We start from the raw sequence: 17,225 nt of genomic DNA on the forward strand, positions 1-17,225 counted from the left end.
ATTTCTATGCATATGACCTTCAATTGAATATAAAATAACTAATATTATCATGCTTTTATCGATTTCAAAATAAAAAACCCGACTTAATCCACCTACAGTGAACGCAACCCTTCTTACACTTTTGAATGGTTGTGTGTGCCCAGTGCATATTACAATTTCTATGCATATGACCTTCAATTGAATATAAAATAACTGATATTATCATGCTTTTATCGATTTCAAAATAAAAAAAGGAATATTTCTGAAAATTTAACAATTTTTAAAAAATTCAAAAAGACTGCAGATTTGGTTTGCCGCCTTAAATGCCAATATTACAGCTTCTGTTTAAGCCCAAAAGAGTTCAAATCGGGTCATAGACGGCTGAGATATTGGTGTGACAATTCTTCATTAGTAGTCTGAAAATATGTCTCATATTCGTATTTCACAGATACCTCTGAAACCGAATTTCCGATTGCAGAAAAAAATTAATGGGTCCAATGACAAAAACTAGCTTTCGTTTAAAGATAAAATCGCACAAATCGGTCCAAGGACGACTGAGATCTTGATGGGACATATTTTACCAATGTGTGAAGTTGATACGTCTAATGCTTTATGTTCGTATTTCAGAGATATCTCCGGAACCCAATGTATAATTGCAAAAACAAAATACAATGGGTTCAATGGCAAAGTCATAGCTTTCGTTTAAAGATAAAATCATGCAAATTGGTTTACAGACGGCTGAGATATTCATGTGACATTATTTTGTTAGTTTTCTGAAAATACACTTCATGTTCGTATTTCTAACATATCTCTGGAACCAAATGTCCGATTGCAAAAAAATGAACTTATACAATGACAAAGTCATAGCTTTCGTTTAGTGTTAAAATCGTGCAAATCGGTCCATGGACGGCTGAGATCTTGATGTGACATTTTTGTAAGGCACACACATACACACATACGCACACACGCACACACACATACATACATGTGCTCAGTTCGTCGAGCTGAGTTGATTGGTATATACGACTTGGGTCTCCGAGCCTCGGATAAAAAGTCGATTTTTCAAGCGATCTTTATACCCTTCTTAGGATGTAAGAAGGGTAAAAAATGAACGTAATGCATAAGACATTGGTTTAGAAAATGGTAACGGAAATCTGCATTCTGCACATTAGTCAAGCGTATCAAATGTAGTGTGAGTATGAGTTAACTACACTCGACTCACTAAAACCAAATCCATTTGCACTCCACCTACGAATGTTTCAGGCGGCAATGATTGAACCATGAGCACAATATGCACCTCGCACTACGAGTGACAGTGTGACCAAGTGGAAGCTGGAAGACCATTTGTGGCATGCCACCTCTGACACTCGACAGCAGTCAACCTATGGGCAAACTGGTGCTTGCTGCAGGTCATCGCACTACAGTTCTCCATGCACTACTTCCATTATTATAACTTTGAAAATATGGAAGAATCCTACATCAGACTGAAGAGGGAAGCAAAGCAGATCAGACTAGTCATTAACACGTTGAAGACTAAGTAGGCTCAAGAGAGATAATGCCAATTTACCACGAGCTTGTATCAATGGCGACAAAATCAAGGTGGTTGAAGAATTCGTGTACTTGGGCTCACTTGACCTCCGATAACGATACCAGCAGACAAATTCGGAGACTCAACGTGGCAGGAAAGCGTACGTACTTTGGACTCCAAAAAACACTCCGATCGAATAGAGTTCGCCGCCGTACCGAACAGACTCCCTCATTAAACCGGTGGCGGTAGTCCTCCTCCGAGATCTGGACAATGCTTGTGGAGGACCAACGCGCACTTGGAGTAAAAATGGTTCTCAACAACGATCCGACGGGCACAAGAAGGCGAGGTGTGCAGCGATCAAGGTGGATCGATCTGGTGGAAGACGATTTACGGACCCTCCGTAGACTGCGTGACTGGTAACGTACAGCAGTGGACGGAGACGACTGTTATGTACCGCAGAGGCCACTCCGGCCTTAGGCTGAATAAATAATAATGAAATATTTTGGCTTTTTCAGTCTGATATATTCAAACGGGTTTATATTTGCATTGCCCGACGTTTCGGCCCGTTTATTGGGTCTTTTTCAAGGGAAAAGCTGTCTGCCGTCCCTTGAAAAAGACCCAATAAACGGGCCGAAACGTCGGGCAATGCAAATATAAACCCGTTTGAATATATCAGACTGAAAAAGCCAAAATATTTCAATAAATACCCCAGTCGAACTGTAATCAATAAATAATAATAAAACCACATGTGACGCATCACTCGCCTATCGAAGCAGCTAGAATTACACCAGTGGTCTCATAAAAACTTCACAGAAGGTACTCCACTTCTGATACTTCGCCATTACAAACAGAACTCTCGAGAGCAGGCATTGGAAGTGTGAGTGAGCATTGTGAACATTGATCTATTCCAATCGTAGCATCCATAGCGAACTGCCTCGCTCATATGGATGCCAAACAACGAGTTCGAGCGATCGTTGCTGTGATAAACAATGAGCAACACCGTCTAACAAGCCAAGCCGTGTTGAGGTATCCATGTAAGCTACGATTTTTGCATTCGTACGCCGCTTGCTCTAGTACAATTAAACCAAACAATCAAAACCACATCATGCGTTCTGCTTTATTCGCTCTTCTTTAAAAGTGATAAGATAGTCGACGAGGTCTTCATTTTTAGAATGCTTGAATGGCTTCTTCTATCAACGCACCGTAACGACGCTCATTGTTGTGTTACCAAGTGATTCGGTTTACTTAACAGGCTTCCATTGGTGAGTGTTGAAGATCATTAAAAGGTTAATCATCGAACGACCAATTTCAAAGATCTTAGGAACCTCCTAACTTGCCCCGCGCAGAGCATAAAGATGGCTTAGATCAGGGCTGCCCAACGTACGGCCCGCGGGCCGGATGCGGCCCTTGGCTCCATTTCTTGTGGCCCGCGGCATGTAAGGAAAAAATACTTCATAACCGGCCCGAAAGCTTTTCTGTCTGGCTCAGGAAAACCTTCCTATTTTTTATTAAAAAACAATGTTATTACTAATTAAAAAAAATCTTGGCAAGCACGAAGTCGAATGATGCAGCACGGGCCAGTTTTGCTGTTAATGAGATTTTGGCAATACGAATGAAACCTTTCCAGGGCGGAGAACTTGTTAGGGAATGCATATCGGCTGTTGTTGATATGGTGTGCTCTTAAAAAAGCCTCGTTCAGTAGTACTAATTTGTCGTAAATCACGGCAAAGAATTAGAGTTTTTACAAAAGACTTGAAAACTACGTTCCGTGAAAAAACCACCTGCTTCTGAATCTGCCTGCTTACAATCGATGAAAATACTGAACGTACAGAACAAGGTGCAGGTAGCTGTCTTCATAAGGGGAATTGATGATCATCTTCGAATTACAAAGGAATTAGCAGCTTAAAGCTAATTCCTAATAAATTGAGATCAAATTGATCTCAATAAAGGAAACGACTACTACAGATATAGACCTGAGGAAAGCTGTTGAGACCTGTATGAAGGAGCTTGAACTCTTCTTTGAAAGCTTAAGGCCTACAACTAATAGTGCTCCGACAATGACACGGACGTTGTGACACTTGAAAATCAAGGCAATTTTGTGTATCTGTTAATCGATTGTTAATCAGTCACAAAAGTTAATTTGTGTTATTTCTCTGCACATTGCATTTATCACAAAAAAGATCTATGTGCAAAAATGATCAATAAAGCTCGATCCACTTAGTATTTGGCCGTTTCTTTCCAATTACTGCGGCGCCTCTGGTGGTCGTACCTAGAGATGTTGTAAAATCCCGATTAATCGATTAGTTACTAATCGATTACTCTTGATTCTTGTCGATTATTGAATCGATTAATCATTGTATAGTAATCGATTCAAAATTAATCGATTATCACAACGATGAATCGATTAATAGAAATAATCAATTAATTTTCGACATCCTTATGATGTCGTAAAATTCTGATTAATCGATTAGTAACTAATCGATTACTCACGATTCATCTCGATTATTGAATCGATTAATCGTTGGGTAATAATCGATTCAAAATTAATCGATTATCACAACGATGAATCGATTAATCGAAGTAATCGATTAATTTGCGACATCTCTAGTCGTACCGAGAAGTAAAATACATCACATCGTTTCGGAAGGATTGTTTAATTTATGGTGAAAGTTTCATCAGTATTGATGCTCACGTTCAAAAGTTATAGAAAATGGAACACGAGATGTGGAAACAAATTTTGCACACTCACGTTGGAAATCCAACATGGTCAGGAGGAATGATTTCAAAGTATTTAAAATTACCGAAGTTGACTGTAAAAACTGTTAAATGTTAAGGCAGCCTCACACCTCGGGAATTTGGTCCGCGAATTTTTTCCCCATGCATTTTTGCATATGCGATGTTTTCGGGATTTGGGCACGGAAAATCAAAATCCCGGCCCCATTTAAAATGCACGGGGACCAAAATCCGGAGGAAAATTTTCCCGAGGTGTAAGGTGGCCTTTATCGGGAAACACTATTGCTGGATCGCGTAGAACAAAACAATCGTAGAAGTGGAACATACAACCGGAAACTAAAAATGAAAGTCTGCAAAGCAGTTCGGAATCATTTTGGGATTTCCTTGCATGATTTAGCGAAAAGGTTCACTGGCCGTTCAGCACCTAAACGACTTCGAATTGGCGGATGACGTTGCACTACTCGCGCAACGGCGCTCTGATATGCAGAGTAAGCTCAACGACCTTGCCGATCGCTCCTCCTCGGCAGGTTTAGTCATCAACGTCAACAAAACCAAATCGTTGGATGTAAACACGGTGACTCCTTCCAGTTTCACAGTAGCCGGGCAACCAGTGGAGAATGTTGAAAGCTTCCAATATCTTGGTAGCCAAATGGCGTCAGACGGCGGTACCAAGATCGACATAGGCGCACGGATCAAGAAAGCAAGGGCTGCCTTTGCGAGTTTAAGAAATATCTGGAAAACAGGCAGATAAGTGAACGCACCAAAATACGAATTTTCAACTCTAACGTGAAATCTGTGCTGTTATACGCTAGCGAAACATGGTGTGTATCAGTGGAGAACACTCAACGGCTGCAGGTGTTCATTAACAGATGCCTGCGGTATATAATTCGGGCCTGGTGGCCTCACAACTGGATCTCAAACAACGAGCTCCATCGTCGTTGTCACCAGAGGCCGATAACAACAGAAATTCGGGATCGGAAGTGGGGCTGGGTCGGCCACACTCTACGTAGGGGCGGAAACGAAATCTGTAAGCAAGCATTAGACTGGAACCCAGCGGGACATCGCAGCAGAGGCAGACCCAGAGGCTCATGGCGGAGAAGCCTCAATAAAGAAATAAAAGAAGTCGACCGAAATCTAACCTGGCAACAGGTTAAAGCGATAGCCGGGCATCGCTCAGGATGGAGATCTTTCAAGTCGGTTCTTTGCACCACCGGAGGTGTACAGGATCCATAAGTAAGTAAGTAAGTTCACTGGCCGTACAGCACAGCTCAAATAATCTGTCGGCGCGAAGGTTTCAAGCCGTATGATGTCAGTAAGCGGCCCTGAAACAGATCCTGGTTGCCAAACATCGCGCAAGAATGCTGGTCGAGCAAGTTCTGACGAAATACAATTGATGTATTTTGATGGGCGATGAAATTAATATTAAAATTGACTTTCAATTCTCGGGACACAAGTTTTACCTTGCCAAATGGAAGGGTAATGCCCCAGGAAAATTCAAATATGTCTATGCAAGCAAGATTGCTCACAAATTGATGGTATGTCAAAGCATCTGCAGTTGTGGACAGAAAACTAAAGTTTTCATCACTGGAGCGACCATAAATGGCCAAATATACAAGGAGGAATGTCTTCAGAAGCGATTTTTGCCATCCATTCAATCACACGACTGTCCGGTGTTGCTTTGGCCTGACTTAACAAGCTGCCATTACAGACGGGATGTAATGGAATGGTATGAATCGAATGATAATGACGTTACTGAAAAAACTATCAACCCACCAAAATGCCCAAATTTTCGTCCCAACGAAAAATATTAGGCAATTATCATAGGGAAACTTGAGACAAGGTCCAAAACAATCAGAAAACCATCTTATATGGAGAAGTGGTGAGAAAAAATGGCAGATTGGTGGTATTGAGAGAAAAGTCCGAGAATTCATCCGAAATGCCAATGAATAATTTTTCGATAGTTTTTCCTTCAAAGTTTACTAAATTCCCTATATAATAAAACCTGAACCACCTTTTTATGTACTTTTTTGGCAAAGAAATCTCGCTTAACTTTTCAAAAGGACCTAAGTAACATTTTTTTCATAAATTAATTTGAATAGCGCAATCAACAGAACAACATGAAAACTATTGATTGCTGTATTCAAATTAATTCATGAAAAAAATGTTACTTAGGTCCTTTTGAAAAGTTAAGCGAGAAATGTCTCATTTAGTGCGGCCAAATACTAAGTGGATCAAGCTTTATTCGTGATGTAGCGACGAAAATCAACTTAACCTCCAAATTTTTAAAAAGAGAGATCGACCGGAAGGTTTGTTCTGCATTTTTTTTTTGCTTTCTCAGTCTTATGTATTCAACACGATGAACTTTTATTACCCAACATGCAAACAATTGAAATAAAATTGAAACAATTTCTCACAATTGATTGTCGAAAACTGATACATTTCTTTAATCCTGTAGAAAACAGTCGAAGCCTTTCAACAGAAATATTCAAACCTATTCGCTAATTTTTGAGAAAACTTTTTAGCTCTAAATAGTAATAAAAAAATGTTTTCAAGGTTGTTGCCAAAATCGGGAAGAAAATGTTGCCAAAAACGGGTGTTGCCAAAATCGGAATGGGACTGTATTCATGGTCGTCAGGGATGTAAATGAACATAATAACTTGCTATCGGTTCCGTACCTAGAGTTATTGGCATGGTAGAAATCATCGTATTCGATAATTTATAAACCATAAAACATTGTAAATAAATTGGTCTGAACTCCGGAATGATTTTGTGAGCTAAAATCACAGTTTATGGACATATTTCAATCGTAAATCGCATGGCTGCTAAAGGCCTATATGAACACCATGGGTCATTTTTGATTTTGTACTGAAACCAACTGACTAAATACACCAACTGGTCTGAGCTCCAAACTGATTTGGAAAACTTAGTACATACGGTTTGAACATATCTAATTAGTAAAACATGCACATTACCAGGTAGGGCCTGTATGAACACCATGGGTTTTTTTTTCTCCTGTTCGGGTGTGCCACTGCGACCAGTTATTAGATCTATTGTAGCGTTACCCGTATCCTTAGTGTTCAAGTGCATGTCGAATTACTCCATTACTATTGATAAGCAATGCAGTATCGGTTTCGATACAGTTGTTTTTTTTTTTGTTTTCTCAAGAGCACCATGATAAGGTCCCGCTATTTAGACCCTTCACAGAGAGCGATCCCATTGAAGGCGCGCCCCTTATCAATAGGAAATCAATCCTGTCTTGAGAAAACAGAACAGTAATACTGTTTTTGGCCATGCATCGGAGCCCTAGCCACATCCTTGTCTTGCTTCTAGAATATCACCAGTAAAACTCTTAAAACCCGGGATTTAGCTCTGTCTACAAGACCATTTCAAGCAAGAGAATTTGTTCAGTAATAAGAACTTCCGTGTGTTCCTCTCACTACCATTGTTCACCAGTTCAAGAAGAGATAGTACGTATTTAAACCCCTAACGCGATTTTTCCAGCAGTCAGTTCAGCCTAGGGATGGGTACCGAGGTTTTTTAACTAATTGCTTGAAAAGTTGTTTCCGCTGCATACAGTTTAGCCTCAAACCAGAGGAATTCGAGTCTTTCAACTGTCTGCAAGGTAACATTAATTATGTTTTATTTCTGAGACTGCTGTTGGTAGCGGGGACTAAATACGATGAATCCTTAATTACCACAACTTATTGCCCTAGCTAGAAAAATGGATTAAGCTAGGGCTCTGTTTGGTAGATCTTACACCGCACCACACTACGTCAAAGTGATCTACCGTGTTACGGGAATACACCATGGGTTACAATTGGTTTTGTATCGGGCCCAGGCCAATTCATCTGCACTCCAGAATGATTTAGAGAACTTATAATATCCGGTTTGGACATATCTAAATCGTAAATCATGCACATGACCTTTAAGGGTCTGTATGGATACCATGGGTTGCTATTCGCTTGGTATCGAGGCCAGTTGTCTTGGTAGAACAATTCGTCTGAACTCCAGAATGACTTGGAGAACTTAGGACATCAGGTTTGGACACATATAAAAAGTAATGGGGCCCTCCTTAGTCTAGCGGTAATATGCGCGGCATTAAAGCAAACTATGCTGAGGGTGGCTGGGTTCCATTTCCGGTGCCGGTCTAGGCAATTTTCGGTTTGGAAATTGTCTCGACTTCCCTGGGCATAAAAGTATTCATCGTGTTAGCTGCATACAAATACAAAAATGGTAGCTTGGCTTAGAAACCTCGCGAGGCGGCAATGTCCCAGTGGGGGGTGTAATGCAAATCATAAGAAGAAGAAGGAGAAGAAGAGAAAAAAGAAGAAAGTAAATTATGCTCATGGCCTCTGAGGGCCTGTATGGACACTATGAGTTTATATTAGATTGGGAGCTCAGTTGTCTTGGTATACCAATTCGTCTGAAGTCCAGAATGATTTAGAGAACTCAGAACATCCGGATTGAACATATCCAAATCGGGAATCATGCACTTGGGCTCCTAGGGCATGTATGGACCCCATGGGTTGCTATTGACTTTGTATTGAGCTCAGTTGACATGGTGGATCAATCATCGGTCTGAACTCAAGAATGATTTGGAGAACTTTTAGCATCCGGTTTGGATATATCTAGACAGTAAATCATGCGCATGGCCTCCAAGGGCCTGGATCATGAGTTGCTATTGGTTTCGTATCAAGCGTAATTGACCTGGTAGACCAAGGCTATGAAGTCAGAATGGTTTGGAGGACCTAAAACATCTGTAGAAATATTGTCTGCATTCATTATTCGTCATTACTGAAATAGTATTAGGTACAGTTTTGAGATAAACAAAAAACAGCAGTATAAGAAGTTTCAGACCTTCACATTGTTGCGTTAGAAAGTCATTACAACTTGAAGGTCCGATTCTAGTCATTTTGACCCGAACACGTTTGGAAGGTTAATTAAACTACGAAGGACCTCCGTCGGCCTTCGCAACTTAGCGGCTATTGACTGAGCCGAGAGTCCAAAATCGGACTCATAGTCGAAGCTCACACAATTCATTTCTCAAACCAAAGCTTCCACATGTGTGTGTAGTACAGATCCACATTAGAGTGAGCGTGAGGTCATTAAGGATAGAAGTCCTTCGTAGCTTAGTTGGTTAAAGCACAAGTCTAGCGTACTGAGGGTCATAGGTTCGAGTCCCTTTGAAGAAAACTATCTAGTTCTAATACATTTTCAAAATCAAAATCTTCCACATAATGCACATTGTACATATTCACATCAAAGTTTTTCAGAACATTGTTAATTAATGATCATGTGTCAGATGGCCAATACACGAAAAATGGGCAATTAACTTTAATTGATCCAAAATGTAAGGATTTGTCGATCATCGCTGCACTGTTCGACCTGTTGGGATTCAAAGACGCTAGCAGAACTTATGAAGCAGAGAAACGACGATGAACTAGAACCAGCCATTACCTTCGACGATGGGCGATTCCTGGAGAAAAGATCACGTTCGACTGCCAGTTCTCCACAAGAACGTATAGAGCAATGCATTATCATTCTCCTCGCGGAAGATCGTCGAACTTAAAGGTAGCACAATACTTCACCTACAATTTCAGCGGAGCGATGATCGCTAGTATAAGTACGTTAGGCATAATGAACGTCAGGTATAACGGAAGTTAGATATAAAATAACCCAAAGGCAGAATTATGCCAAACGTCCATATTATGCCTAAGGTACTAATGCCTAATGTACTTATGACTATCGTCGCGGTCCCGTGTCTCCCGACCTCCTATGAAAAGTTGAATTTTGTTGTCATCCGACTTTGATGTACGAGCAAGGCAAAAAGGCACCATCACCCCTTGGTGCAATTATCTGGGTTTTTATCATAGCAAAAATTACAACGTCTCGTCTACATTGTCTAGTAATTTTACGTTAGAATTTTACCATCAAAGAATTGAAAGTAAATTCGCTTGCATTCATATCAACATTGCATAACACAAGCTAGTTTTATGAGAAATGTAAGAATTCTTACAGAAGTTAAATTTATCCGGACTAACTTACTTCTTCTCCTTGATGTGCTCCAGTTCCTTGTTTTCGCCCTGTTCGTTGGTGACATTGATGGTGATGAATTCGTTTCCGTTATCCTCATCGTCTTCCTCGTCCGCTTCCTCTTCGACCTCGTCGTCATCCATCGGTTGAATTTCCGGGAAAGAATCCTCATGATCATCACCTACGAAGGCCGATTGGAAGAGAAATGAAAGTAAAGTACGTGGTTCACCATACTGCATCGATTAGATTGTCAATGAAATTTGAATATAAAGAGGATTTATTAAACCGTATTATAAGTTCATTTACGAAAAGGTGAACAGCTAGATACTACATACTACACACATAATATAAATAACAGTCAAGACAAATCCAATTATATGTCAAAAAATTATTTCGGTTCAACTACTAAAGACACTAAATCGACCGGATATTGTTCAATCATGAAAGCAAAACGTATCATAATTTATCGCTTGATTGAAGCATATAACTAGTTAAGCATTCATGACCAATAGTGAGTGTTTAATTGAACGAAGCGTAATGGGATTATCAACGGATCAGAGAAATGGTAGGCCACACTTCGCAAAAGTCAATGACTTCCTTCCCACGAATTTGCTCCCGTTTGCTATCGTGTTTTCTATCTGTCAACGTATCAAACCAACAACTACTTGGCCCAGTTCCACGTGCAGGAAACGCTTTCTAGTGCACCATCGTCGAATAGGGTAACCAATATAATGTAAACTCCAACAAGGTAACAAAAGAATGCATGATTAGGCCTATTTTTTATGAAGCTTAGGTCATAGAAGAAAAGATCTTAAAAAAAGTGAAAGTTTCAAATAAAGTTTTGGTCTTGAATTTTATAACGGCGGTTTTGCTCTATGCTCAAATAATTGAGAACACCTAATGTGACTGAAAGAATAGATTATATTCTTTGCACTAGTCACAAGAGTTGATCTCTATGGAATGTACTAAGAGCCTAATCGTCGTTTCAATTTTTAAGATCAAAAATTATTAGAGAATTAGATTTGATAACAGTCTTCTACGCATAATTATACCAAAATCATAGAAATACAAATACCGTGTTGGCACAATTGTGCATTGGAATCAATTAACATCCAAATTATTTATTGGCTACCCTACGCAACAGCACATCGTGTGAATAAGAGAACAAGTGCACCACTCTAACATCCGGGCGACCACATGGCTGGATTGGATCACTTGAATTACAGCATTGATGATGATTATTCATGTGAACGACAGCGCTTATGGATGGGAAGTGGTACGGAAATGGCGCCTACGACTAATGGATTATTTTATTGTTGATTAGATTGGATTAATATCTGTATGAAGATAAGCAATGGTCAGTACGATCTACGGAAACATTCGAACTAAATATATTCATATCTCCTAGAAGCAGTAAAATTTATGCCGATAATGAGAATAACTCTTCTGATGAAGCATGTTTCTTTTTATTGAATAGCTGATAATATCAATATACGCAAATATACTTAATGTGCAATTTTTCAACATACTTAATGTTTTTGCAAAACATTGGTGCCAGTCACGTCCTTGCAGTCAATGAAAATATGGTAAGATTCGATCTACTTCTATATCTCCGCAAGCGTAAATAGTGGCATAGGAGATGGCCTATTAGGAAAATGATTTACTAGACAAGGTGTTTACTATATGAACGCCTTTTGTGTAGAACATACATAGGAGGAAGAAATTAAATCACTTTCATTTCATATAGTTTGCTCTCGCAATTTTGAAGAAGGTTCAAAGAATTCCATATAGATAGATAAGAAAATATATATAAGATATAAAAAATAGAATAGAATAGAAAAATATCATTAGAGCTTCAACCATCTAAGACGAGTTTAGTACTTTACATTTAATTGACGGTTGAATATATTCCACTAAGGGCAAATAACTGGACGGACTTCGTGAAAATCGTACCACTCGTGTCAATCCCTGCCCTTCGTATTACTCCCTCCAAAGCGATGTTGAATAGCAGACACGAAAGACCATCACCTTGCCGTAACTCTCTACGCGTTTCGAAGGGACTCGAGAATGCCCCTGAAACTCGAACTACGCACATCACCCGATCCATCGTCGCCTTGATCAACCGTATCAGTTTATCCGGAAATCCACATTAGCTGCCATAGCTGTTCTCGATCGATTGTATCATATGCGGCTTTGAAGTCGATAAATAGATGATGTGTGGGCACGTTATATTCGCGGCATTTCTGCAATACCTGACGTATGGCGAACACCTGGTCTGTAATAGAGCGTTCACCCATAAATCCCGCCTGGTACTGCCCCAGGAACTCTCTTGCAATTGGTGTTAGTCGGCGGCATAAAATTTGGGAGAGTACCTTGTAGGCAGCGTTCAGCAATGTGATTGCGCGGTATTTGCTACAATCCAGCTTATCGCCCTCTTTGTAGATGGGACACACGACACCTTCCATCCACTCCTGCGGCAGAACCTCATCCTCCCAAAACTTGGTAATCACCCAGTGCAGCGCTCTAGCCAGTGCCTCACCACCGTGTTTAAACAGCTCTCCTGGTAGTTGGTCAACTCCAGGGGCTTTGTTGTTTTTCAGCCGGCCGATCTCCTCCTTGAAAAAAACAACAAAGCCCCTGTTGATTGACCAACTACCAGAAGAACAACTTAAACTCGGCGGTGAGGCACTGGCTAGGGTGCTGTTATCACTAAAATTTGGGAAGAGGAGGCTCTGCCGCAGAAGTGGATGGAAGGAGTCGTATATACGGGACATATGTCCCATCTACAAACAATGCGAAAAAATGGATTGTAGGAACTACCACGTAATCACATTGCTGTATTTCGCCTACAAGATACTCTCCCAAATTTTAAACCGTCGACATGATTCTACTACAGTGCTTACTTCTACTCGCTTGTTACGTTTACCAGCTACCATTTCCTTAATCTTTATTCAACAACCGCGTGTGTACCTGTCGGTAGATTTCCAAGCTATCGGAAACAACAAGTTTCCACGGGGAAGAGACATTTCTTAAAATTTTAATGTACCTTAGATCTAAATTCATACTTTAACCCCTCAACAGTTCCCCTCTTAGCCTTAGTCTGATCTTTAAATATAAGGTACAAAGAACATATTGCAGAAGTAAGAAGGGCTAAGAGGAAAAGATTTTTTTGTGAGAAATGATTTTTTTTCTGTGATGCTGAAAATCTGTATGAAATTTGTTTATTTCTGCAAAATCTGTAATCTGTATTTACGGATTCTTGGTCCGAAAAGACTCAAAAATCTGTATATGTGGCAAAACTGGTACAGAGTGCTGCGCGTCATTTCGGTTGTTCAAAAGGCGCTCCGCAACAGTGTGCATATGCCACCGCCCTTGACTTATTAATCCGTAAATAACCAGGACGAACTTCTAATTTTCAAAACCATGTATCACAGAGGTTCTTAAAAGTTTTGCTTGGAATTTTCACTAAAATCAAGGAGAATTATAATGTTATGTATTTGAAGATCCTCCCCTCCGCACCCTCCTCCTTTTTATGGTTTTAAAAACCAGCAACCCAGCATGTTCATATAAGTTCTTAGAGCCCTTGTGAATGCTTCACCACTTAGGGGAACTGGGGGTAGGACGCCCACGTTAAGGAAAATGCCTTTTTTATCAATGAAAACCACCATTTCAGCCAGTTTTCATCAGCGCATACTGAAGAACAGCATATCTGCGACTAACTACCGATAACAGATATCTAATTGTCCATTTTATTGCACAGAAATTTGATTTTTAAAAAGCACCCGAAAAAAAATGATTTTGAAACCATGCGGGGTGAGATGCGCCAGTGGATGGGTTAAAACGCGCATGTGCTTATCGTACTGATTTTCATTTTAATTGCCTACATTAAGGCAATTAACCGAATGTTTCAGCTGTTTCGGTCATACGAAATGAGTATGGGCGTAATGCCCCACACCGACCTCAGAAGTTTGAAGGCCCATAAAATCGTTTTAAAACCATTTTGACGACGATTTCGTGTGGAACATAAAGAACACGAGTAAGCAGCATGGCTCATGGCTCAATTATTAATTTATCAATGTATAACAGCGACAGAAAGACTAAATTCCACCGAGCTAGAATTGCATCAAAACACGCAAAAATCGTTTTTTCGAGTTTTTCATGTATAACTAGAGAAAAATCATGAAATATATGTATCCAATGGCAATATTTTTCATTGCTTTATCGTATAGACTATTGAGAATAATCAAAATGGGGATATTTAACCTTATTAAGGGGTGGCGCGTTTTAACCCCTATGGGCGTGCTACCCCCACTTCCCCTAAATAAGTCCAACGCAGATGTTCTAGGATCTCCATTGAATCCAATTCATCTACTAGGTCAATTACGCCGACAGCAACCCAACGTGTCCATATAAGTCTCTAGCGAACTTGCGAATGATCCGCCATTCAAATGAATCCAGTTCACATGAGTCCCTTGACCCCTTTCGAATGTTTCACCATTCAAATAAGCCCAAATTGTTCTGGAGTTGAATTCAATTGGTTCACCAGCTCAACTACGCATCCCGATCAGAGGCCATGAACAGTATAACAAAACATGATATGGCCTTGATTAATATAAGACAGCGGTTCTCAACCTGAGGTACATGTACATAAGGTACCTCTAATAAAAATGCGTAATGGTGGGTGTATTACTTCTATTCAATCTTTCTTCTTCTATCTATCTTCTTCTTCTATCTTCTATATATAAAAATGAGTTTGCATTTCCTTTGAGGCAACGGATTTGCCGATTTGCACGTTTTATGTCCAACCACTCCCCCCTGGCTACTGCCTCGAACGGAAACATGAAAAACCCGAGCAACGCAAGTTACGTTCTGCTAGATTCCAATAAAAAAAATGTATACAGTTTTGATTATTGAGATTTTTTTATTTCAAAGCTTTGTATTGTAAATAATATGCATGGCGATCCGTAAATCAAAACCTATTGAGTCCTGCATTAACAACTAATACAGTGTATGAAAGACTGTGGGACAAAATATAAAAAGGACAGAACGTCGAATGACTAAAATCTTGAATTTAAAAGTTCGGAATAGTGCTGTGCTGAATCATGCTCAGACGATATTGATTGCAATTTTCATTTAACTGGGGTTAAATTTATCATTCAAATATAAACTTTAGGTACAAATGCGATGTGCTTTACTACAGGTGTGAGTTAAACCCTAAAGTAGTATTTGTTCAACGAAAATTCGTTCTTTCGAGAGAGAAACTCTCAGCTGGATTGCCGAAGGCGACCGAATGTGACGTCACGTCTGGCATACTCAGTACAATTTTTATAGCAGACGTGACGTTTCACTCCACCCGCCCACTGTGGTTGGCGATGTTAACATTATTTTTTCGACTAATACAGACATAGAGGATTTTGGTCCACACCTTTACTGAAGCACATCGGTACAAATGCCAGTTAAATGTCAACAACGTCAAATGTTCTATTAAGCGTTACGCCTAAAAAACAATATCAGCGGAACGGCAAATTTTACAGAAAATATATGGGCTAGCTGTCAAATTTGCCGTTCCGCTGACATTGTGTTTGGGGCTTTATGCTTTCGTGGTAGGAAGGAAAAAGAGTTCAAAAAGTAAAGGTAAATGCTTCAAATCAAGTGTTGGGAAAAAACTCCAAATCTCAAAACTCATGGATGATTCAAATCAATCGTGAGTTGAAACACATCAACTCAGCACCTAAACACTCATGGCTGAGTTGAATCATCCATTTCAACCATCGTAAGTTTTCTTTTATTCTCCTTCGTTGAAAACCGTGAATTGACGTTCGTCGCATAGAACAATGAATACTCTTGTTTGGGTAAACATTAATTTGCCAGCAAATTGATTTTAAACGCTTTTAGAGCGAAATGATTTTTTGGCAAATGAGTGAAGTGATGCGTTTTGGCATAAAAAAAACTCAGGCGTGATGCAAATTAATTTTAAGAGGCTCGGAAGCTTCCTTTCAAGAGGCTCGGAAGCCTCCTTCCAAGATGCTCAGACGCCTGCTTTCAAGAGGCTCGGAAGCCTCCTTTTCAAGAGGCTCGGAAGCCTCCTTTTAAAAGGCTCGGAAGCTTCCTGTCAAGTGGCTCGGAAGCCTCCTTCCAAGAGGCTCGGAAGCCACCTTCCAAGAAGCTCGAAAGCCTCCTTTCAAAAGGCTCGGAAGCCTCCTTTCAAGATGCTCGGAAATCTCCTTACCAGAGGCTCGGAAGCCTCCTTTCAAGGGGCTCGGAAGCCTCCTTTCAAGGGGCTCGGAAGCCTCCTTTCAAGAGGCTTGGAAGCTTCCATCCAAGAGGCTCAGAAGCCCCCTTCCAAGAGGCTCGGAAGGCTCCTTACCAGAGGCTCGGAAGACCCCTTTCAAGAGGCTCGGAAGCTGATTACGGAGAGCTGAGTTTTTTAATTAGAGTCACATATTCGGTTGTATGACATTCGCCAGAAAGTCATTTGCAAGTCATTTTGCCAGAATAGACCCTTCCCTAGAAAGCCGTTTGCCAGAATGCACAATTCCCCAGAATTGGTCATCTACCATTTGCCATGCACGCGTTTGCCCAGTATGCACAATAATTCATAACGCCATGAACTTTTGGCATAACTATGTCCATTTTTCATAAGACATTTGAGGAATATAACACAGGTCAATAACAGAATTGAAAAGACGTAATTCTTTTGAAGAAAGCATACATAAACCGGGTATCGCCCAGATTAAGCCAATAATGGCGGATGTGATTTTTTATTTCAAATAGTTATTTGCCCGGATTTTGCCAATGGTGGATGTGATCGTTTCTTAAAAAAATAGACGCTTGTCCGAATTAAGGTAATGGTGGAATCCTTCTTTAAAAGCAGGCGTTTGCCAGGAACAACGCAATGGTGGATGTAACTCCTTCTTTAGAAGTAGCCGTTGGCCCGAATTAGGCCAATGAT

The 17,225-nt window shown here is 40.2% G+C and overlaps 1 protein-coding gene across 9 annotated transcripts in view; it reads right to left on the minus strand.

Moving 5' to 3' along the window:
- Window positions 1-17,225, minus strand: part of LOC134213509 (P protein-like) — a 92,510-nt gene that overhangs the window by 13,244 nt on the left and 62,041 nt on the right. For all 9 annotated transcript variants that reach the window (XM_062692633.1, XM_062692635.1, XM_062692636.1 and 6 more), the window contains one exon: window positions 10,286-10,454. In XM_062692633.1, coding sequence (XP_062548617.1) covers window positions 10,286-10,454 — 169 coding nt within the window. The remainder of the gene's footprint in view (window positions 1-10,285; window positions 10,455-17,225) is intronic.

This window comes from Armigeres subalbatus, chromosome 2 (genome assembly GCF_024139115.2).
Source record: "Armigeres subalbatus isolate Guangzhou_Male chromosome 2, GZ_Asu_2, whole genome shotgun sequence".
Lineage (NCBI taxonomy): Eukaryota > Metazoa > Arthropoda > Insecta > Diptera > Culicidae > Armigeres > Armigeres subalbatus.